The sequence below is a fragment of the Nipponia nippon genome, unplaced genomic scaffold (genome assembly GCF_047370975.1).
Source record: "Nipponia nippon isolate SJK-2023a ecotype South Korea unplaced genomic scaffold, ASM4737097v1 scaffold_21, whole genome shotgun sequence".
Classification (NCBI taxonomy): Eukaryota; Metazoa; Chordata; class Aves; order Pelecaniformes; family Threskiornithidae; genus Nipponia; species Nipponia nippon.
Window position 1 is genome coordinate 1384454 of NW_028262338.1, and position 21087 is coordinate 1405540.

General features: G+C 57.6%; 2 protein-coding genes across 4 annotated transcripts in view; one reads left to right on the forward strand and one right to left on the reverse strand.

Annotated features, from left to right (window-relative positions):
• The window catches only part of LOC104016577 (protocadherin gamma-C5-like), a 75150-nt gene that overhangs the window by 3515 nt on the left and 50548 nt on the right, over positions 1 to 21087 (forward strand). Inside the window, exon 1 of one of the 3 annotated variants that reach the window (XM_087760232.1) lies at positions 12476 to 15537. The exons of 1 other annotated variant lie outside the window; for it this stretch is intronic. In XM_087760232.1, coding sequence (XP_087616358.1) covers positions 12613 to 15537 — 2925 coding nt within the window. In that variant the 5' untranslated portion in view covers positions 12476 to 12612. Of the gene's footprint in view, positions 1 to 12475; positions 15538 to 18276; positions 20240 to 21087 lie in introns of those variants that run through there. One more of the 3 variants, XM_087760235.1, reaches the window with a different exon arrangement.
• LOC148055521 (uncharacterized) lies at positions 3833 to 4793 on the reverse strand. Its single transcript, XM_087760251.1, has one exon. It carries the CDS (start codon positions 4646 to 4648, stop codon positions 3968 to 3970), a length of 681 nt encoding a protein of 226 aa, XP_087616377.1. The 5' UTR covers positions 4649 to 4793; the 3' UTR covers positions 3833 to 3967.

Below are 21087 nucleotides of genomic sequence, written 5' to 3' on the forward strand. Positions count from 1 at the left end.
TACCGTTCCTGATCTGTCTTTCATAGACATGTGAAGGGGTAGAATGAGATCTCAATGAAAAAAGAAAAAAAAAAAACCCTAAGGTGTTGTATTTCAGAGCCTGTTTTCTTTCCCTATCCCCTTTTCCCAACTAGAGAGCTTGCACCTGGTTGATCTCATTGACAGGGTAATACTGGACTGAGGAATTGGGTCTCTCAGCCACTTTTTGCCCTAGTTGTTGTGCCTGCCTGTTTTACCAAGGGAGGCTATAGCCATCCTGAGAACATCTCTGAAATGACAAGCACATTCGCAAAATGTCAGCAATTAGGCACTTGAATAAAGTCCATTTGCACCTTTACAAATGGTCTGTAAGATTCAGGGTGTGCAGCAGTCTTCTCCTACTGTCCTACAGTCTTTTGTTGAAAAGGTGTCCTACAACATGAAGACTCAAGGATTAGATGAATACTCTACTAATAAGCATCAATCTTTTATGCAGTGATATCTGAGAAAATCAAAGCCCCTTCTTGGTCCTTGAAGCTGTAGAAGTACTTGGATGAATGTACATCTATATGTGTATAAACAATACAAACTCTGAATTAATGTGGCCTATTAAAAAGGGAGATCCCACATGAAAGTCCTTCAACTTTGCTTTTCCAATATTAGCTGTATCTGTAGCTGTACCACCATTGTAATGCAATTCAATTGCTCCCATCCATTTCAAAAATGCTGTTGAAAACAGACGCATGTCCAGAAAACAAGCGCACAAGAAGAAGTTGCAAGAAATCAGTTCTGTCGTAGTGCTGCTTATCATCCTCCCTTTTGCTCGTGTTGGCTACAGAACAGGCACAGGAGCAAAGGCAGATGTACCTGTTATTCTTCTTGCTGTACTCGCAAAGGCATTTCCCCTGCAGTTTGCATGGAGCCGAGCAGATGACTCTGGCCAGGTTCACTGCAGGTGCCTCCTGCCTCCCGGGCAGTTGTAGTACAATCAGTGCGAAGGGATCAGGTGACCTGGAGCCTGAAAGCGGGGTGGGTGGGAGAGAAGGAGTTTGGAGCAGCAGGGCAGCCTCCTCCTGTACCGTGTCCCCAGGAAGGTCTTGTCGGGAGAAATGCCAGAGCACAAGGTGCCTGAGGAAGCCCCCCTCCTCGGGAGCTGTACGGGCTGAGGGGGCTTAGAGTCTGTGTTTCAGCTGACTGACCCCGCCTTCTTGAGCCCTTAAATGCCTGATCTCAGTCAGTGATGGTGGATTAGTTAATTTGTAGCGTGTTCTGTATGAAGTGAAATATTGAAAAAAGTGTTTCTCCTGCTTCGGTTAATGAGTCTGCTATCTCTCGTTCTGTGTGTGTGTGTGTCTGAATATCAAGTTCTGTGTTTCAGAGGGTGTTTTCTTTTCCTATCCTTGTATCAGCCATTCAAGCATGACGGCTAAAAAACTTGGTGGTGGGGATTGTGCTTTTGCACTAATACGATGCAACTCATAATATTCTGCACGTCATATGATGACAAATTATGCTACGTTACATATATCACCATTAGCAAGTAGTTTTTCTTGTGCGGTAGAAATACGACGCCCACAGGAGGCCTCTGCCTTCCTCCTGGTTGTGATCACCTTGATGAACAGGCACTCACATCGTTAAAGAAAAGACAGCTTAGAGAAAAGCCAATGCAGGAAATCACCAGTCTCCATCTGAGGGGGGATCTTCGTTGCTGCTTTGTTCTATTGGTCGAGCTGTGGGCAATTAATGTGGGTGGTGGCATTCCAGTATGACACACTTTTGATCTGCAGAAAGCAGATCTGTGCAATTCGTGGTAGAGTTTGTGCTTTTAGACTAATGGAGTAAGACTCGTAATATTCCATACGTCATCTTAAGACAACTTTATATATACTATATCACCATTACAAAACCTTTTTTCCCGTGCGGTAGAAATAAGACAACCACGGGAGGCGTGTTATTTCCTTCTGGTCGTTGTGGCCTGGAGGATGAAGGAAGAGGTGGTCTCGGGAAAAGCCACGGCTTTTGCGTCACCGGTGGACGGGAAGCGATGTGTCCGTGGGGGCGGCGCCGTCCCCGCGAGCTGCCCGTGGGAAAGGCCGGGCGGGCAGCGGTCGGTGCCTGCAGTGCCGGGAGGAGGCTGCGGGCGCCGCTGTTGACCGAGGAGGAGCGAGAGGAAGGCCGGAGCGCTGCAGGCAGCCCCGCCCGCTGCGGCCCGGCTCGCTCGCTCGCTGGCTGGCTGGCTCGGCGGCCGGGCGGTCTGCGAGCGTCCCCGCGGTGCGGAGCCGTGCTGCAGCGAGGCGGAGGGGCCGGCGGCAGCGGCCGGGAGCGGCGAGCAGAAGCGGGAGCCGGAGCCGGATCGGGCGCCGGATCGTCGGTGGTCGGCGGGGAGGTGCCGGCGGTGGTGCGGTGCCGGCGGTGCGGCGGCGGCGATGAGCGCGGCGGGGAGGCGGCGGGGCCGGCGGGAGCGAGCCCTGCTGTGGTGCGTCCTGGTGGCGGCGTGGGAGGCGGCGTGGGGGCAGCTGCGCTACGCGGTCCCCGAGGAGCTGCCGAAGGGCTCGTTCGTGGGCGACGTGGCCAAGGACCTGGGGCTGCAGCTACCCGCGCTCCGCGACCGCGGCGTCCGCATCTTGGACAAAGGCAGGACGCAGTATTTCGCCCTGCACGGGAAGACGGGACATTTGGTGACGGCGGAGAGGATAGACAGAGAGCAGCTGTGCGAGAGCGTGCAGCGATGTGTGCTGCGCTGTGAGGTGATAGTGGAGGGGGAAATGGAGGTTTACGGAATCGAAGTGGAGATCACGGACATTAACGACAACGCGCCCAGCTTCAAGGAGATTGAGCTGGAGGAGAGGATAAGCGAGCTGACAGCCCCGGGATCGCGGTTTCCCCTGGCGGAGGCTCACGACCCGGACGTGGGGTCGAATTCCCTGCAGAGGTACGAGCTGAGCGGCGACGAGCACTTCGCGCTGGCCGTGCAGGCGGGCCCCGGCGGGGAGGAGCGTCCCGAGCTGGTGCTGGCGAAGGCGCTGGACCGGGAGGAGGCGGCGTTTCACGAGGTGGTGCTGCGAGCGAGCGACGGCGGAGAGCCGGCGCGGACGGGCACGGCGCGGATCCGCGTGGCGGTGCTGGACGCGAACGACAACGCGCCCGTGTTCGGCCAGGCGGAGTACACGGTGCATGTGGCGGAGGACGTGCCCGTGGGCTCCGCCCTCGTCACCCTCACGGCCACCGACGCCGACGACGGGATGAACGGGCACGTGAAATACTCGCTAAAGAAAATCACAGAGAAAGCCTCGCAGATGTTCGAGCTGGACTCTGAGACGGGAGCGATCACGCTGGTGCGCAGCCTGGACTTCGAGGAAGGCGACTCGTACGAACTGGAGGTGCAGGCACGGGACGGAGGAGAGCTTTTCGACACGGCGAAAGTCGCGATCACGGTGACGGACGTCAACGACAACGCGCCCGAACTGACAGTGTCGTCGGCGCTGAGCGCGATCTCTGAGGACGCGCCGCCGGGGACGGTGGTGGCCCTGGTGCACGCGCAGGACCGGGACTCGGGGGCGAACGGGGAGGTGCGGTGCAGCCTCGCCGAGCGGCTGCCGTTCCGCCTGGAGAGGTCGTTTGATAATTACTACCGCGTGGTGACGGCGAGGGAGCTGGACCGGGAGGAGGTGTCGGAGTACAACGTGACGGTGCGGGCGGCGGACGGCGGGTCGCCGGCGCTGTGGAGCAGCGCGGTGCTGGCGCTGCGGGTGCTGGACGTGAACGACAACGCGCCGGTGTTCGCGGAGGCGCGCTACAGCGCCCGGCTGCCCGAGAACAACGCGGCGGGCGCGCTGGTGCTGACGGTGCGGGCGGCGGACGCGGACTGGGGGCAGAACGCGCGCGTGCGGTACCGGCTGTCGGAGGGGCGGGTGCGGGGCGCGCCGCTCTCGTCCTACGTGTCGGTGCAGGCGGAGACGGGCGCGCTGTACGCGCTGCGCTCCTTCGACTACGAGGAGGTGCGCGAGGTGGGGCTGTGGGTGCGGGCGGAGGACGGCGGCGCGCCGGCGCTGAGCAGCAACGTGTCGGTGCGGCTCGTGATCGTGGACGAGAACGACAACGCGCCGCAGGTGCTGTACCCGCCGTCGGCGTCGGCGGCGGGCGCGGGCTGGTCGGGCGTGGAGCTGGCGCCGCGCTCGGCGGAGCCCGGGGCGCTGGTGGCCAAGGTGGTGGCGGTGGACGCGGACGCGGGGCAGAACGCGTGGCTGTCGTACGAGCTGGCGAAGGCGACGGAGCCGGGGCTGTTCCGCGTGGGGCTGCACAGCGGCGAGGTGCGGACGGCGCGGTTCCCGCTGGCCCGCGACGCGGCGCGGCAGAGCCTGGTGGTGGTGGTGAAGGACCACGGGCGGCCGGCGCTGTCGGCCACGGCCACGCTGACGGTGGTGCTGGCCGAGAGCGTGGCCGAGCTGCTGTCGGAGCTGGGCAGCGCGGCGGCGGCGGCGGCGCCGGGCGAGCCGGCCGGCAGCCTGACGCGGTGGCTGGTGGTGGCCGTGGCGGCCGTGTCCTGCCTCTTCCTCGCCTTCCTGCTGCTGCTGCTGGCGCTGCGCCTGCGGCGCTGGCGCCGCTCGCAGCTGCTGGCGGCGGGCAGCGGCGCCTTGCGCGGCGTGCCGGCCTCGCACTTCGTGGGCATCGACGGCGTCCGCGCCTTCCTGCACTCCTATTCGCACGAGGTGTCGCTCACCGCCGACTCGCGCAGGAGCCAGCTCCGCTTGTCGGGCGGCAGCTGCTGCGACACCCTCCCGGCCCGGCCGCCGCCCGGGGAGCCCACGCCGCTGCTCGGGGAGGACCCCGCCGCCGCCGCCCCGGTGAGTTCCTCTGGCCAGACTTGCTCCACGGCGCTTCCCTCTGCTGCTTCTCTGCCCTTTCCCCCCCCCCCCCCCCCGCGTCCTGTCTCCCGCGTAGGGACAGTATTAGCTCTTCGCAACGGAGCTGTTGCATCATTAGCAAACGGAAGTCTGCGTTATTAGCTGTAGCGTTCGTTACATATCAAGGTTATCCCGCCAGATCTCCAGCCGACCCGGGCTTTATACTCTCAGCAGTAGGCGTGTCATGTTATAAGGGGCGGTGACAAGGGAGGGTCGACCCTTAACTCTTTCCGTACAGCGCGTGATCTTCCGGTCGCCAGCCCTTATCTTTACTACATTTCCCCCTCCCTTAGCTCCAGTAGTTCTGGATCTTGCTGGGGAAGCTGCGTGTACAATAATCGATATATGGTAAGACTTATACAGACACGCATCCGTTACGTTCATGGATTTTGCCCAATCCAGCCAGTAGTTCGTCGCGGCTCCCTCATTACTCCCTCACACCCTCAGGATGCATAGGGAAATGGTAACCTGTCAAGATAAGACTCAATAGATTGATTAATGTCTATACGGTCGAATATTTCGACTGGGTACCCATTCTAGCGTCCCTTTCTCGGTTTGCACACACACATACCCACGTCCCAGGCAACGGAGGGAATAAGGGCCCCCCAGTCACGGGTTTGCAGGTCCCGTACTTGAACCAAGGAGTAAGGCCCTTCGTTCTCATCGAGCCGGAAATGTGCCTGGATTGCAGCCTGGGTTTTATAGGTGTTCCCTCGAATGGTATGATTTAAGGTAATTAGTGCCGTCGTCAACAGACGCTGTGCCCGAAATAAGGGAGGGTCAAGGGGAGGGGGAACCCCTGTTCCTGGGCTTATCTTTTCCCCCTCCCTAAGTCGGTCGAGTAACTCTTTTAATGTGCGGTGCGCGCGTTGTACAACGCTTTGGCCCGTACTGTTATAGGGAATGCCATGACTCAACTGAATATCCCAGCGCGCGCAAAAGTCCTTTGTCTTCTTGCTGACATATGCTGCTCCATTATCTGTTTTAATTTTTTGTGGGATGCCAAGTTGCGCCATACAGTCCTGCCAATGTAAAATAACTGCGAGAGCATTTTGTTTAGCATGCATAGTCGCTAAAATAACTCCACTGCAGGTATCAACTGTAACATGCAGATACTTACGTGGATTAAAGGGTTCATAAATCGTAACATCAGACTGCCATATTTGGTTGGGCTGCAACCCTCGAGGGTTTACCCCTGCCTCCCAGAGGGGACCTTTGGAACACACAGGACAAGCAGCAATCACAGAGCGAGCATCTTGCAATGTAATGCCAGCGAGCCTAGCTAAACCGCGAGCTCCACAGTGGAGCAGCTCATGCAGGCGGAAAGCTCGCCTTAGGTTAGAAGTTTCTTCAACCGCCAATATGCTCCTTGCTAAGCTGTCCGCTACTTTGTTCCCGGCAGAAAGAAAACTCGGTATGGAACTATGACTATTAACATGGATAGGACAGACAGGAGCGGTTCTCATTTGCAGTGCGGTGAGCAACATTCCTGCAATCTCCGACGTTGCCCCAAGTGCCCATCGGCACTTCTTCAGTAACTTATATACATAGCAAGAGTCTGTGATTAGATCCAAGGCCTCTTCGGGCCATTGAGTGAGAGCCATCCATACCGCCTTGGCCTCAAGATACTGCACGGATTGCCCTTGATCTTGATAACTAATGTGGGTCCACTGACCATCCTCCTGCCATGTAACGACAGCTTTCCCAGTAATCGATGACGCGTCAGTAAAAACCGTGCGGCCTCCGGTGGGTTGTTCAACTGTGGCACTAGCTGGCAAAAAATGGAGTACCTGGATTATCTCCCCACAGGGGTGCGGTCTTAGACCTTCAATACGACCCGTAAATTCAGCTATCACCGCTTGCAGGAGCCCCACTTGTGGACGTACGAGCTCCCACTGTGCCAAAGAACGGGGCAATGCTATGACCTCCATGTCCTTTCCTGTTAAGTGTTGAGTTTGCCTCTGACAGCGGAGAATAAGCTGGGATAATAATGTTGGCCAAGAAATTAAAGCTGTCTTTGGTTTGCCTTGATACAACCAAGCAAAAGGCCAGCCTTTTTCACCATTATTTTGAATTAGTAAACCATGGCCAGCGGTATTGGTCATGTAAATCAGGGCAGTGACCGGTTGTTCAGGTGTAAATCGAGCGAGACCCCAATGCTGGGCCCTCTCCATAACTGCCCTAAGAATCTCCTGATGGTTTTTTGAAAGAGTCCTTGGAGCTAGGGGGGAATCTCCTCCTTTCAGGAGTTGATATAAGATAGTCATTTCTGCCTCAGATACTGGAATAAAGTTTCTAAGCCACAATAGTTGTCCAATTAATTTTTGTGCCTCATGGAGTGTTGTCACTGTAGTCCGAATTTCAAATGATTGTGGTGTCACGCTTTGTGGCCTCAGTTGAGTACCTAAATACTTGACTGCACACCCTACCTGCGTTTTCCGAGGCTCAATGTGTAACCCATGTCGCTCCAAACTGACTAGCAGCTGCACGCGTGCCTTTTCCAGTAACTCCTCTTGGTTGGACGCCAATAACACGTCATCCATGTAATGGAAAATGATGACCGTAGGGAAATTTTCTCGAATAGGGCGTATTGCAGCGGCTACAGCAATTTGACACAAGACTGGTCAGTTTTTCATGCCCTGGGGTAACACCTTCCATTGATATCTGGCGCACGGGTGTTGATTGTTAGGCTCAGGAAGAGTAAAGGCAAAGCTTACTCTATCTTCTTCATGCAAGGGAACACTAAAAAAGCAATCTCTAATATCTATAACCACTATCTGATAGTCAGGTGGAATCATGGCCGGAGAAGGGAGGCCCGCTTGTAGCGGGTCCATGTCTTGTATACATGCATTAACTGCGCATAAATCATGTAGCAGTCGCCATGCCCCTGATTTTTTCTTTATCACAAAAATGGGCGTGTTCCAGGGACTTGTAGAGGGTTCGATGTGTCCTGCGTCAAGTTCGCGTTGTACCAATTGTCGAACAGCCGCCCCCTTTTCCTCTGTCAATGGCCACTGCTCTACCCACACTGGCTTATCTGTAACTCATGTGGGTCCACTGACCGGGGACCGGGGAGGACCCCGCCGCTACCGCCCCGGTGAGTTCCTCTGGCCAGACTTGCTCCGCGGCGCTTCCCTCTGCTGCTTCTCTGCCCTTTCCCCCCCCCCCCCGCGTCCTGTCTTCCGCGTAGGGACAGTACTAGCTCTTCGCAACGGAGCTGTTGCATCATTAGCAAACGGAAGTCTGCGTTATTAGCACGTTCAGGGATCTTCCCGACAGCAATTGTGCTTGAGGAGGAATGTTAATGGCCCCGTGTCTAACTTTTCTGCTCATCGTTTCCACTCTTCTCAGCCTTTATGTTTCTTCATGATAACGTGGAGAGCAACAAAATGTCTTTGCCTTGGTCCATGCTGCCGTCTTTGTGCACCGGGTGGAGGAATGGGCTGGGCAACAACCCGTCCCTTGACAGTGTCTGACTGCCTGTTGTGAAGAGGAAAGAGAATCGTAAAAGTTGTGTCTATTGGAGGAAGTCTCTGGGTGGCTGTGTGTGATGGGCTACTGGAGGAAACGGGAGATGTATTTTGCCGATTTCCCATCTTTTAAGGTTGACTTGTCGGAAAAGGAGCTGGATGTGCCTTGGCTTGAAAAGAGATGCTATGGAAACAGCCGTAGGAGGGCAGGAGAGGAGAGGTGGAAGGTGCAAGGAAAGATGTAAGGAGGGGGATATTGCCCCTCTGCAGATGTTCACTGACCCAGTCGTTGCTGGAAGACCTCTCTTCTTTTACGTTGAGACTCCTGCTGTTTCTTCCCAGAACAGCAGTGAGCAGAGAAATATGTCTTCCTTCTTCTTACAGAGATGTATAGATATCAGTGTGGAGTCCGTGGTGTAATGGTGGTGCATGTTGAAGAGAAAAGGTCTGGGCAACTGGCCCTTTGATGTCATGTGCTTGCAAATTATGCGGGTGAAAGAGGTTTGCAGATGGGAGTCATGGGAGCTGTTCATGAGGGGCTGTTGCAGGACACAAGAGAGATGGTTTGCTCCTTTCCCTGCTTGGTGTCCAGCTGTAGGATCAGGCAATGGGAGTTTCATCTTCCCAAAGAAAATCTTCTTTGGCTAGAAAGCATGTTTTTCCAGCTGTGTTGGGAGCCCTGGGAGGTTCTTCCTCTGTGATTGCACGTTGTCCTCAGTTCTTAACTAAACAGCTTAATTATGTACTTATTATGACAAATGCTGTGATGGGAGCTTTGGGAAGAGCAAACGGGGCATTCATGACCTACTAAGGACCTCGGTTATGTATCTTCCCTAAGTGCCATAATGTAGAAGAGTATGCTGTGATCCCTTCCTTTCTGCATGGGTTAACTTCTTGACTTGCTCGTTCCCATGATCGGAAGGTGGGCCTTTGTCTCTGAGAATGTGTGGAAGATCACATCTGATATATTTGTCTGACTGTCCTGTATGTGCCTGTCATTTTTCAGCTGTAACGAGAAAGCCTTTCATAGGTGTGTTTCCTTAAAATGTCCCTGGAAGAAATGCTCTTGCTTGTCACATACAAACCGTGAGAAGTGAAATATTGTCCATGGTAAAGGAGAAGGTGTCTGTCCAAGTTTTCTCTGGAGGAAATCTATCTGCAAATGATGAAGGTCATTGACAACCATGCGATCTGTGAAGGGTTTGAGGAGAGTCTTGGGGGTGCTGTGCGTGTGAAGGTATACTGGTGGAGACATGGCATGCGTTTTGTCAGCTCCCAGGGTGTATTGCTGGCCTTCAGCACATGAGTCTGAAAGTGTCTTATTCTTGAATATCACATTGCTCAGACTCCAGCTGGCCAAGTTGTGGATACCTCAGTTTCCTTTCCGGTTGTGGGATGTTTCCTGTGAATGGTAGTTATTGAGCACAGGTTACACTTTAGGTGAAGATTCAAGCATCATGTATCTTCCAAGTTGCCCATGTGCTAAAGAAGGATGATGGCATCTTTGAGTTGATACTTTGATGACCGGGTCTTTATTGGAATTCCATGTTGCTTATGCACTTGAGAACATGATTTGATTCCATGCCTGGTGCCAAGGCCTGTGCCATTCATGCTGTGATCCTGAATTCCCTCTCCTGAAAGGCAATGGTAGTCCTCTAATCAAAAGGTGTTTGTGCAATAACTGTGCATGTACAACACTGATGCATGTGTAGAATGGCTCATAATTCCGGTGTGAAACCTCCTTTATCCATGTGTCGTTCCCTGTAACATTGCGATGTAGAGTTTCTTCACAGTTCTAATTAGACTTTCTTTCAGGCCTTTGTTTCCTGGAAGGCCGTGGCTCCTTTCCCCCATTTCTGGACAGTGCTTTCTGCATTTGAAGCTATGAGTGTTGTTTTGCAGCAGAGACTTAGTTCAGCCACGTGCAACAGAATTTTCAGTGTGAGGAGAATGAAGCAGAAGCTAAAGAGAATCTGTTGCAATTTCCGAGAAGACATAGCATGAGAAAGAGACCCATGATAAGGTGTTTACACTTAGGGTTTCATATTTATGGGAGATGAGCAGGCCACATAGGAGGAAACTTGCTGATGAGAGCTGTTGACTGTTTCTTAAAATGACCGCCCCTTACTATGTAGTCCAGAGGGAGACTTTAGGGCCACATGTGCAGCTTGCTAGGAATGACTTCCAGGTGGTCTCAGGGATGAATTTCAACACCCACACTTGAAGACCAAGAAGACTTGCTGGGGAGTTTCTCTGACAACACTTGCTCTTCTAATGCTTCCTTGCCTTGCTTGTCTGTTGTATGTTTTTGTTTTTCTTTCCCTGGTCTCATACGTACGTAGGTTTACTTGTGATTATCAGCATGGCTTGGTTTAGCAATGCGCTGTGTGCTAGTGCCCCTTGCTCCTGCTACAGGGGGCGTGAAAGGCAGGAGATGTGAGGGTATCTTTGTGTTCTGTTTTTGTTGGGGGGAATAGATGTAAGCATGAGCTTAGTAGAAGTGGCATCTCTGTGGAACAGTGTGTGTGATAAAAGAGGGGAGGAGATTCCCCCTGAAGCAGTAATTTGATGACCCATTCTCTGTTGGATGACCTCTCGTCTCATATTCTGGCCGTTTATCATTTGTGTGCTTTAGAAGCCTTCTGTTTCTTCTGAGAATGTTGGTGAGCAGAGAACTGTACCTCCCTTCTTGGTGTGATTGTAGTGCGTTACCCTCTGACGATATGTTTTTGCCACTCATGAGAAGGTCAGAAGCAAACCTGCAAGTTGTGTAGATTTGGAGAGAAGAGAGGGGAGCTCTGTGGGGGGTAGGTATAGCCGAAGAGATGGTAATTTCCTTGCTTGTCATAGTTAACACAACCGTGTGCCTAGATGGATAAGAAACTGTCTGGATGGCTGCATCCAGAGTTCTAGTCAATGGCTCAATGTCCAGGTGGTGAGTGTGCCGATGATTTGCTGGGGCAAGGGATGGCATCTAGAGGGACCTTGAAAGGCTGGACTTTCAGTGCTGGCAGTACTGGTGGGTGACAAATGGGACATAAGCTGGCCACGTGCACTTGCTGCCCAGAAAGCCAATCGTATCCTGGGCTGCATCACAAGCAGTCTGGTGGTTCTCTTCCTCCACTCTGCTTTTGTGAGGCCCCACCTGGAGTACTGCATGCAGTTCTGGGGTCCACAGTAAAAGAAAGATACGGACCCATTAGAGTAGTTCCGGAGGAGGACTATGAAATTGGTCAAAGGGCTGTGGAACATCTGTGTTATGAAGAAGAGCTGAGAGAGTTGAGGTTCTTCATCCTGGAGAAGAGCAGGCTCTGGGGAGACCTTGTTGCACCTTTTCAATATACAAAGGGCGCTTCTGAGAAAGACAGAGAAAGAGGTTTTACCGAGGCCTGTCATGACAGGACAAGGAGCAAAGGTTTTAAACTGAAGGGGGTAAGTTTAGATTGGAGAGAAAGAAGAAATGTTTTATGATGAGCGTGGTGAGACACTGCACCAGGTTTCCCAGAGAAGTTGTGGATGCACCAACACTGAAAGGGTTGAAGGTCAGGTTGGACGGGGCTTTGAGCAATTTGGTCTAGTGAAGGATGTCCCTGGCCATGGTATGTGGTTTGGACTGGATGATCTTTCAAGGTCCCTTCCAAATGAAACCATTCTATGACTGTATAAAAGACTCAACATGGCTTTGCCCTTCACGTATGAAGACACAAAAGAAGGAACTTCTTTTGTGAATCAGAAACAAAATACTAAAGGTCATTCTGCTGTCTTAGCATAGAGCTATACACACGTTACCTTTGGGGTGATATATTTCTCAGTGTAATTGTTCTGCTCCCTGCAACAAAAACTAACAGTGGGGCAAAGGTAAGAGACTTACATGAGCAGGAAGAAAGACAGGGAAGACAGAAGCCCCTTGCAGGTCTGGTATGACAGGATTGAAGTGACTTTTGCTTCCTTCTGTCTGTGAGTACGTATGGATTACACCGTCATGAATATTTCCTCCTTGGTATTTGTCCCAGGTAAGGAAAGGAGAACACAAAATACCTGGCAGAGTGCTGAAAAACTCTTAAACTCTTCCCTAGCTGTAATAGCATTTCTTGCTCTTATAGTTCCCTCTTGATTTTTATTAAGGGCAGCTGAGTTTCTTTATTTCTTGCTCTGCTGTGAAGATTTCCCTCTGACTGCTCACAGCGACTCAAGGAGATGACCTAAAGTACCGGACAGCGTGTCTCCCTTTTAAACGCCTGTGGAGTTGCAGCAAGGCAATGCCTCTGAAATTCCTGATTCTAATGAAGGAGAGAGCCCAAAGCTGGATGCAGCCGCAAAGCCCCGGTGAAAAGCCCGGGCCCCTGCGAGCGCGGCCATCAGCCGGCTGCGGTGGCGTCGCGGCGCCTCCGGGTGCCGCTGTTGGCCGACGCGGAACGGCGCGGGAGCCGGAGCCGCAGCCGGAGCCGCAGCCGCCGCCGCCGCCGGAGCCGCCGCAGCGCCCTGCCCCCCAGGCTGCTCGCTCGCACGGCGCCGGCCGGAGCGGCAGCGGCACGGGCAGCAGAGGCGAGAGGCGGCGCGGCGCGGGGAGCAGCGGCGTCCGAGCCGGCGCCGAGATCGCTGCCCGCCGGCGGCCCCTGCGCTCGCTGCGGCGAGTGGCTGGCAGGGAGGGAGGGCAGCGGCAGGAGGGAGGAGCGCGGCGAGCGCTGCCGAGGATGGCGGGCAGGCCGAGGCCGAGGCAGAGGGCGAGCCGGCGGCGAGCAGGCGGGCGAGTGCTGCTGCCCGCTTTGCTGCTGTGCTTGTGGTGCGGGGCGGCGTCGGAGCGGATCCGCTACGCCATCCCCGAGGAGCTGGGCAGAGGCTCGCTGGTGGGGCCGCTGGCGCGGGACCTGGGGCTGAGCCCGGCGGAGCTGCCGGCACGCAAGCTGCGGGTGGCGTCTGCCGCTAAAAGGCAGCTGAAATACTTCACGGTGAGCGGGGAGAGCGGGAACCTGTACGTGAGCGAGAGGCTGGACCGGGAGGAGATGTGCGGCGAGTCGGCGTCCTGCTCCGTCAGCTTCGAGGCGCTGGTGCAGAACCCGCTGAACGTGTTCCACGTCGAGGTGGCCATCCAGGACATCAACGACAACGCGCCGCGCTTCTTGCAAGATAATTTCCAGCTCGAGATCAACGAGTTGACTTCTCCCGGCGCCCGGTTTTACTTGGGCGTGGCAGAAGACGCGGACGTGGGCAGCAACTCGCTGCAGGGCTACGAGCTGGAGGCCAACGGGTACTTCGCGGTGGAGGTGAAGGAGAGCCAGGACGGCAGCAAGTTCGCGGAGCTGGTGCTGCGCCGCGCGCTGGACCGGGAGAGCGAGCAGAGCCTGCGGCTGGTGCTGACGGCGCTGGACGGCGGCGAGCCGCCCCGGAGCGGCACCGCCCAGCTCTGCATCAACGTCACCGACGCCAACGACAACGCGCCCGTGTTCGCGCAGGACCGGTACCGCGCGAGCCTGCGGGAGGACGCGCCGCCGGGCTCGCTGGTGCTGAACGTCTCCGCCTCCGACGCCGACGCCGGCACCAACGCCCGCATCACCTACGGCTTCGGGAAAACGCCGGCCAAGGTGCTTCAGAAGTTCGTGCTGGACGCGGAGAGCGGGACGATCACGCTGCAGGAGGCGCTGGACTTCGAGGACACGCGAGGCTACACGCTGCTGGTGGAGGCGAGGGACGGGGGCGGTCTGGTGGCGCACTGCAAGGTGGAGGTGGAGGTGCTGGACGTGAACGACAACGCGCCCGAAATCACGGTGTTGTCGGTGTCGAGCCCCGTGCCCGAGGACGCGCCGGCCGGCACGGTGGTGGCGCTCCTGAACGTGAACGACCCGGACTCCGGGGAGAACGGGCAGGTGTCGTGCGAGCTGTCGGGCGAGGCGCCGCTGTCGATCGTGGCGTCGTCGGGCGGCTCGTACAAGGTGGTGACGGCGATGGCGCTGGACCGGGAGCAGGCGGCCGAGCACCGGGTGACGGTGGTGGCCAGGGACCGGGGCAGCCCGGCGCTGTCCAGCCGCGCGGCGCTGGTGCTGGAGGTGTCGGACGTGAACGACAACGCGCCGGTGTTCGAGGAGGCCGCCTACAGCGCCTACGTGGCGGAGAACAACGCGGCGGGCGCGCCGGTGCTGCGCGTGCGCGCGCGGGACGCGGACGCGGGCGCCAACGGGCGCGTGAGCTACTGGCTGGCGGGCGGCAGCGCGGGCGCGGCGCCGTACGTGTCGGTGGAGGCGCGGAGCGGCGCGGTGTACGCGCAGCGCTCCTTCGACTACGAGCAGTGCCGCGAGTTCGCGGTGGCGGTGCGGGCGCAGGACGGCGGGGCGCCGGCGCGGAGCTCGACGGCGACGGTGCGCGTCTTCGTGCTGGACCGCAACGACAACGCGCCGCGGGTGCTGTGGCCGGCGGCGGGCGCGGGGGCGGGAGCGGCGGGGGCGGGCGCGGCCCCGGCGCCGGCGCCGGCGCCGTTCGAGGTGGTGCCGCGGTCGGCCGAGGCCGGGTACCTGGTGGCCAAGGTGGTGGCGGTGGACGCGGACGCGGGGCGCAACGCGTGGCTGTCGTACGAGCTGGTGCAGGCGGCGGAGCCGGCGCTGTTCCGCGTGGGGCTGCACAGCGGCGAGGTGCGGACGGCGCGGGCCGTGTCGGAGAGGGACGCGGCGAAGCAGCGGCTAGTGGCCGTGGTGAAGGACCACGGGCAGCCGGCGCTGTCGGCCACGGCCACGCTGCACGTGGTGCTGGCCGAGAGCTTGCAGGAGGCGCTGCCGGAGCTGAGCGAGCGGGCGGCGGGCGCGGACTCGCCGGCGGAGCTGCAGTTCTACCTGGTGCTGGCGCTGGCGCTCCTCTGCGCCCTGTTCCTGCTGAGCGTGGCGCTGGCCGTGCTGGCGCGGGTGCGCCGGGCCGGGCCGCCCGCCGTGCTGCGCTGCCTGGGCGCGCAGCGCTTCTCCGTGGCCGGCGCCGCCTTCCCGGCCGACTTCTGCGAGGGCACCTTGCCCTACTCCTACAACCTGTGCGTGGCGCCGGGCCGCGCCGTCGCCGTCGCCGAGGGCGCTTGGCTGCCGCCGCCGCCGCCGCTGCCCAGCCTGCCCGCGGAGGAGCTTGTGGGCGGGGAGCCCTGCGGGAAGCGGAGCCCGAGCAGCAGCGCCGGCGCGGGAGAGCCGCCCGCGGAGCCCGACGCACCGCAGGTCTGTAAGCCCGCGCTCTCTCGCTCTTCTCCTTGAGCCTTTCTCAACCCCCGTCCCTATCGCCCCGCGTTTTCCCCGACTGCCGTGAATGGCAAGTGCTGATCCGTGTCTCCGTGAAGAAAGCAACGCACTATCCCCCTTCCGCTCTGAACAGGCAGCTGGCGGCGGCCCTTCTTGCTTCTTCGGTGCTAACGGGTTCAGGTTCACCTGAGAGCTTTTGACTTCAACTCTCGTTTGAGCTGGTAGCGGTGAATCCGTTAAATTGACGATTCTATATGACAGAGTCGGGAAACCGCTGTACTTGAACCTGGTTGATAGATGGGTGCTGGGAAGCCGTTGCTTTCCCAAAGGAAAGGTGCGTGTGGCTCCATGAGTGGAGAAGTTGCAGGTTGTTGCTCCGTAGTGAATGTACCCCTCTTCCGCCGAGTGCCCGCTCATCTTTTGGAGGAAGGCTGCTGCAGAAATGGCAGCAGTAATGGGACGGAGAAATTTTCCCCAGGCATGATTTTTCCGAGTTCTTTGTACAGGTATTTCCGATTTTAAGGGTGAACGCGGATCCTTACTGTGTAGAATGAGATGTGCTGATTGTGCATGACGGAGTTGGGGAAATGGGATTGACGCCTGGTGTTGGAGAGTTTTCCTTTCTGAAGGGTGCGTTCTTTCTCCATGAAAGGAGAAGTTACAGGTTCCTCCCTGACGAAGGAGGAGAGTGTCGCCCATCTTTTGGGGTAAGGCTTCTGCAGGAATGGTAGCCCAGGTGGGACGGGTTAATTTGTCCAGGCGTTGTTTGTCTGTGCCTTTCTTTCTCTTTTTGTTTTCCTTCCATAATGAGTGGTAGTTCCCTTGTGTTTTACCATTCCTGATCTCTCATTCGTACCCAGTCGAAGGCGTACGATGAGATCTCAATGAAAAAGAAAAAAAAAAACCCTAAGGTGTTGTATTTCAGAGCCTTTTCTCTTCAGAGTATTTTCTTTTCCTGTCCCCTTTTCCCAACTAGAAGTACTTGGACCTGGTTGATCTCATTGACAGGGTAATACTGGACTGAGGAATTGGGTCTCTCAGCCACTTTTTGCGCTAGTTGTTGTGCCTGCCTGTTTTACCAGGGGAGGCTACAGCCATCCTGAGAACGTCTCTGAAATGACAAGCACATTCACAAAATGTCAGCAATTAGGCATTTAAATAAAGTCCATTTGCACATTTGCAAATGGTCTTTCTCGTTCAGGGTGTGCAGCTGTACTTGTCTTCTCCTGCTCTCCTAGAGTATTTTGTTGAAAAGGTGTCCTACCAACATGAAGACTCAAGATGAATACTTTACTAATCAGCATCGATTACTAATTAGATTTACTAATTAGTTGACTGCTTTAATAATCAGCAGCAATCTCAGAGCAAGAAGTCAGTGATGACACTTCTTGGTTAATCACGCATTCAGGCTCAGCTGAGAAGCTTTGTCTACAAGACTTTTGCTGTCTAAAACGGTATGCGTTAGTAATGGTTAACAGGGATCCTTTCTGGGCCCAAGGAGATCGATGGGCCTTTCTGAACCTCCATCCTTTTTCTCCTGGGTTTCCCCTGGTGGTGTGGATGGGAAGTGCTCCCATCCATGTCTCCATGAAGGAATGAAAAAAGCGAATAGAGTTAATAGTTAAGATATCTGGTCTCAGTCGTAGTGATGGTGGAGTAGTTAAACTGGAGCGTGTTCCGTATTAACTGCAGTATTTAAGGAAAAGTTCCTGTTATTCTGCTTGCTGGTTAATGAGCCTGATATCTCTGGTTCTCTGTGGTCCGAGCAGATGACTCTGGCCAGGTTCACTGCAGGTGCCTCCTGCCTCCCGGGCAGTTGTAGTACAATCAAGCATGACAGCTACAAAACTTGGTGGGTGGGAGAGAAGTGCTTTTGGACAACTGGGATAAAACTAATAATATCTTACATGTAATATCAAGAAAACTTATTTTGCTTTACATATGTCATGATTAGCAAGTAATTTTTCTTATGCGATAGCAATACCACACCCACGGGAGGCCTCTGCCTTCCTCCAGGTTGCCATGGCCTGGAGGATCAAAGAAGAGATGGGCTCGGGAATCGTGGAATTACAGAATGTCCTGAGTCGGAGGGCACCCACAAGGATCATGGAGTCCAACTCCTGTCCCTGCATAGGACAACCCTAAAATTCACACCATATGTCTGAGGGTGTTGTCCAAGTGCTTCCTGTATCAGCCATTCAAGCATGACAGCTAAAAAACTTCCTCGCGGAGGAGCCTGTTCCAGTGCTCCACCACCCTCTGGGCCAAGAACCTTTTCCTGATGTCCAACCTAAACCTCCCCTGGCATATCTTCCTGCCATTCCCTCAAATTCTATCATTGGTTGCCAGGGAGAAGAAATCAGTGCCTGCCCCTCCTCTTGCCCTTGTGAGGAAGCTGTAGCTCATGATGGGGTCTCCCCTCAGTCTCCTCTTCTCCAGGCTGAACAGACCAAGTGACTTCAGCCGCTCCTCGTACAGCTTCCCCTCTAAACCCTTCACCATCTTCGTGGCTCTCCTCTGGACACTCTCTAGTAGCTTTGTATCCTTCTTGTACTGTGGCGCCCAAAACTGCACGTAATACTCAAGATGACGCCACACCAGTGCAGAGCAGAGCAGGACAATCCCCGCCCTCGACCGCTGGACTAATACAGTAAGACTTGATGCACCCCAGGATACGGTTGGCCCTCTTGGCTGCCAGGGCACACTGTTGGCTCACGTTCAAGTTGCCATCGACCAGAACCCCTAGATCCCTTCCCGCGGGGCTGCTCTCCAGCCTCTCGTTCCCCAGCCTGCATGTACATCCAGGGTTGCCATGTCCCAGGTGCAAAATCCGGCACTTGCCCTTGTTAAACTTCATACGGTTGGTGATTGCCCAGCTCCGTAATTTGTGTCCGTGGGGACGGTGCCGTCCCCGCGAGCTGCCCGTGGGAAAGGCCGAGCGGGCAGCGGTCGGCAGCGGTCGGTGCCTGCAGTGCCGGGAGGAGGCTGCGGGCGCCGCTGTTGACCGAGGAGGAGCGAGAGGAAGGCCGGAGCGCTGCAGGCAGCCCCGCCCGCTGCGGCCCGGCTCGCTCGCTGGCTGGCTGGCTGGCTCGGCGGCCGGGCGGTCTGCGAGCGTCCCCGCGGTGCGGAGCCGTGCTGCAGCGAGGCGGAGGGGCCGGCGGCAGCGGCCGGGAGCGGCGAGCAGAAGCGGGAGCCGGAGCCGGATCGGGCGCCGGATCGTCGGTGGTCGGCGGGGAGGTGCCGGCGGTGGTGCGGTGCCGGCGGTGCGGCGGCGGCGATGAGCGCGGCGGGGAGGCGGCGGGGCCGGCGGGAGCGAGCCCTGCTGTGGTGCGTCCTGGTGGCGGCGTGGGAGGCGGCGTGGGGGCAGCTGCGCTACGCGGTCCCCGAGGAGCTGCCGAAGGGCTCGTTCGTGGGCGACGTGGCCAAGGACCTGGGGCTGCAGCTGCCAGGCGCCCGCATCTTGGACAGAGGTAGGAGGCAGTATTTCGCCCTGCACGGGAAGACGGGACATTTGGTGACGGCGGAGAGGATAGACAGAGAGCAGCTCTGCGGGCATATGCAGAAATGTCTGATCCATTCCCAGATTTTTATTCAAAATCTAGCCAAACTTTTCACGGTAGAAATAGAAATTATAGACATAAATGACAATCCTCCGAAGTTCCAGCAAGATCAAGTACAATTTAGAGTCAGTGAAACAGCAGCCGTGGGAACGCGGTACTCGGTGGAGGAGGCTCACGACCCGGACGTGGGGTCGAATTCCCTGCAGAGGTACGAGCTGAGCGGCGACGAGCACTTCGCGCTGGCCGTGCAGGCGGGCCCCGGCGGGGAGGAGCGTCCCGAGCTGGTGCTGGCGAAGGCGCTGGACCGGGAGGAGGCGGCGTCTCACGAGGTGGTGCTGCGAGCGAGCGACGGCGGAGAGCCGGCGCGGACGGGCACGGCGCGGATCCGCGTGGCGGTGCTGGACGCGAACGACAACGCGCCCGTGTTCGGCCAGGCGGAGTACACGGTGCGTGTGGCGGAGAACGTGCCCGTGGGGTCGCAGCTGCTCACCGTGAACGCTACGGACGCGGACGAGGGCCCCAATTCGGAATTGACGTACTCACTTCGTGGGACGGCGGGCACAGCATCGGGAGCCTTCCAGGTCGACGCCCGGACCGGGGAAATTACCGCAGCGGGGAAGCTGGATTACGAGGCAGCGGCTCTGTACGAGCTGGAGGTGCAGGCACGGGACGGGGGGGACCTCTCTGCCAGAGCGAAAGTCCTGGTGAGCCTGATCGACGTCAATGACAACGCACCGCAAATCACGGTGACGTCCGTCGTGAGCTCCGTGCTGGAAGACAGTCCCCCGGGAACTGTCATCGCTTTCATAGAAGTGAAGGATGAGGATTCAGGTGTTAATGGGGAGGTGAGAGTCTCCCTGCCGGACGGCCTGCCGTTCCGCCTGGAGAAGTCCTTGGAGGACTACTACCGCGTGGTGACTGCCGAGGAGCTGGACCGGGAGGAGGTGTCGGAGTACAACGTGACGGTGCGGGCGGCGGACGGCGGGTCGCCGGCGCTGTGGAGCAGCGCGGTGCTGGCGCTGCGGGTGCTGGACGTGAACGACAACGCGCCGGTGTTCGCGGAGGCGCGCTACAGCGCCCGGCTGCCCGAGAACAACGCGGCGGGCGCGCTGGTGCTGACGGTGCGGGCGGCGGACGCGGACTGGGGGCAGAACGCGCGCGTGCGGTACCGGCTGTCGGAGGGGCGGGTGCGGGGCGCGCCGCTCTCGTCCTACGTGTCGGTGCAGGCGGAGACGGGCGCGCTGTACGCGCTGCGCTCCTTCGACTACGAGGAGGTGCGCGAGGTGGGGCTGTGGGTGCGGGCGGAGGACGGCGGCGCGCCGGCGCTGAGCAGCAACGTGTCGGTGCGGCTCGTGATCGTGGACGAGAACGACAACGCGCCGCAGGTGCTGTACCCGCCGTCGGCGTCGGCGTCGGGCGCGGGCTGGTCGGGCGTGGAGCTGGCGCCGCGCTCGGCGGAGCCCGGGGCGCTGGTGGCCAAGGTGGTGGCGGTGGACGCGGACGCGGGGCAGAACGCGTGGCTGTCGTACGAGCTGGCGAAGGCGACGGAGCCGGGGCTGTTCCGCGTGGGGCTGCACAGCGGCGAGGTGCGGACGGCGCGGTTCCCGCTGGCCCGCGACGCGGCGCGGCAGAGCCTGGTGGTGGTGGTGAAGGACCACGGGCGGCCGGCGCTGTCGGCCACGGCCACGCTGACGGTGGTGCTGGCCGAGAGCGTGGCCGAGCTGCTGTCGGAGCTGGGCAGCGCGGCGGCGGCGGCGGCGCCGGGCGAGCCGGCCGGCAGCCTGACGCGGTGGCTGGTGGTGGCCGTGGCGGCCGTGTCCTGCCTCTTCCTCGCCTTCCTGCTGCTGCTGCTGGCGCTGCGCCTGCGGCGCTGGCGCCGCTCGCAGCTGCTGGCGGCGGGCAGCGGCGCCTTGCGCGGCGTGCCGGCCTCGCACTTCGTGGGCATCGACGGCGTCCGCGCCTTCCTGCA

Coding starts and splice junctions, on each gene's coding strand:
- LOC148055521 (XM_087760251.1), bottom strand. CDS start 4,648: ATGCCCACGAAGTGCGAGGCCGGCACGCCGCGCAAGGCGCCGCTGCCC.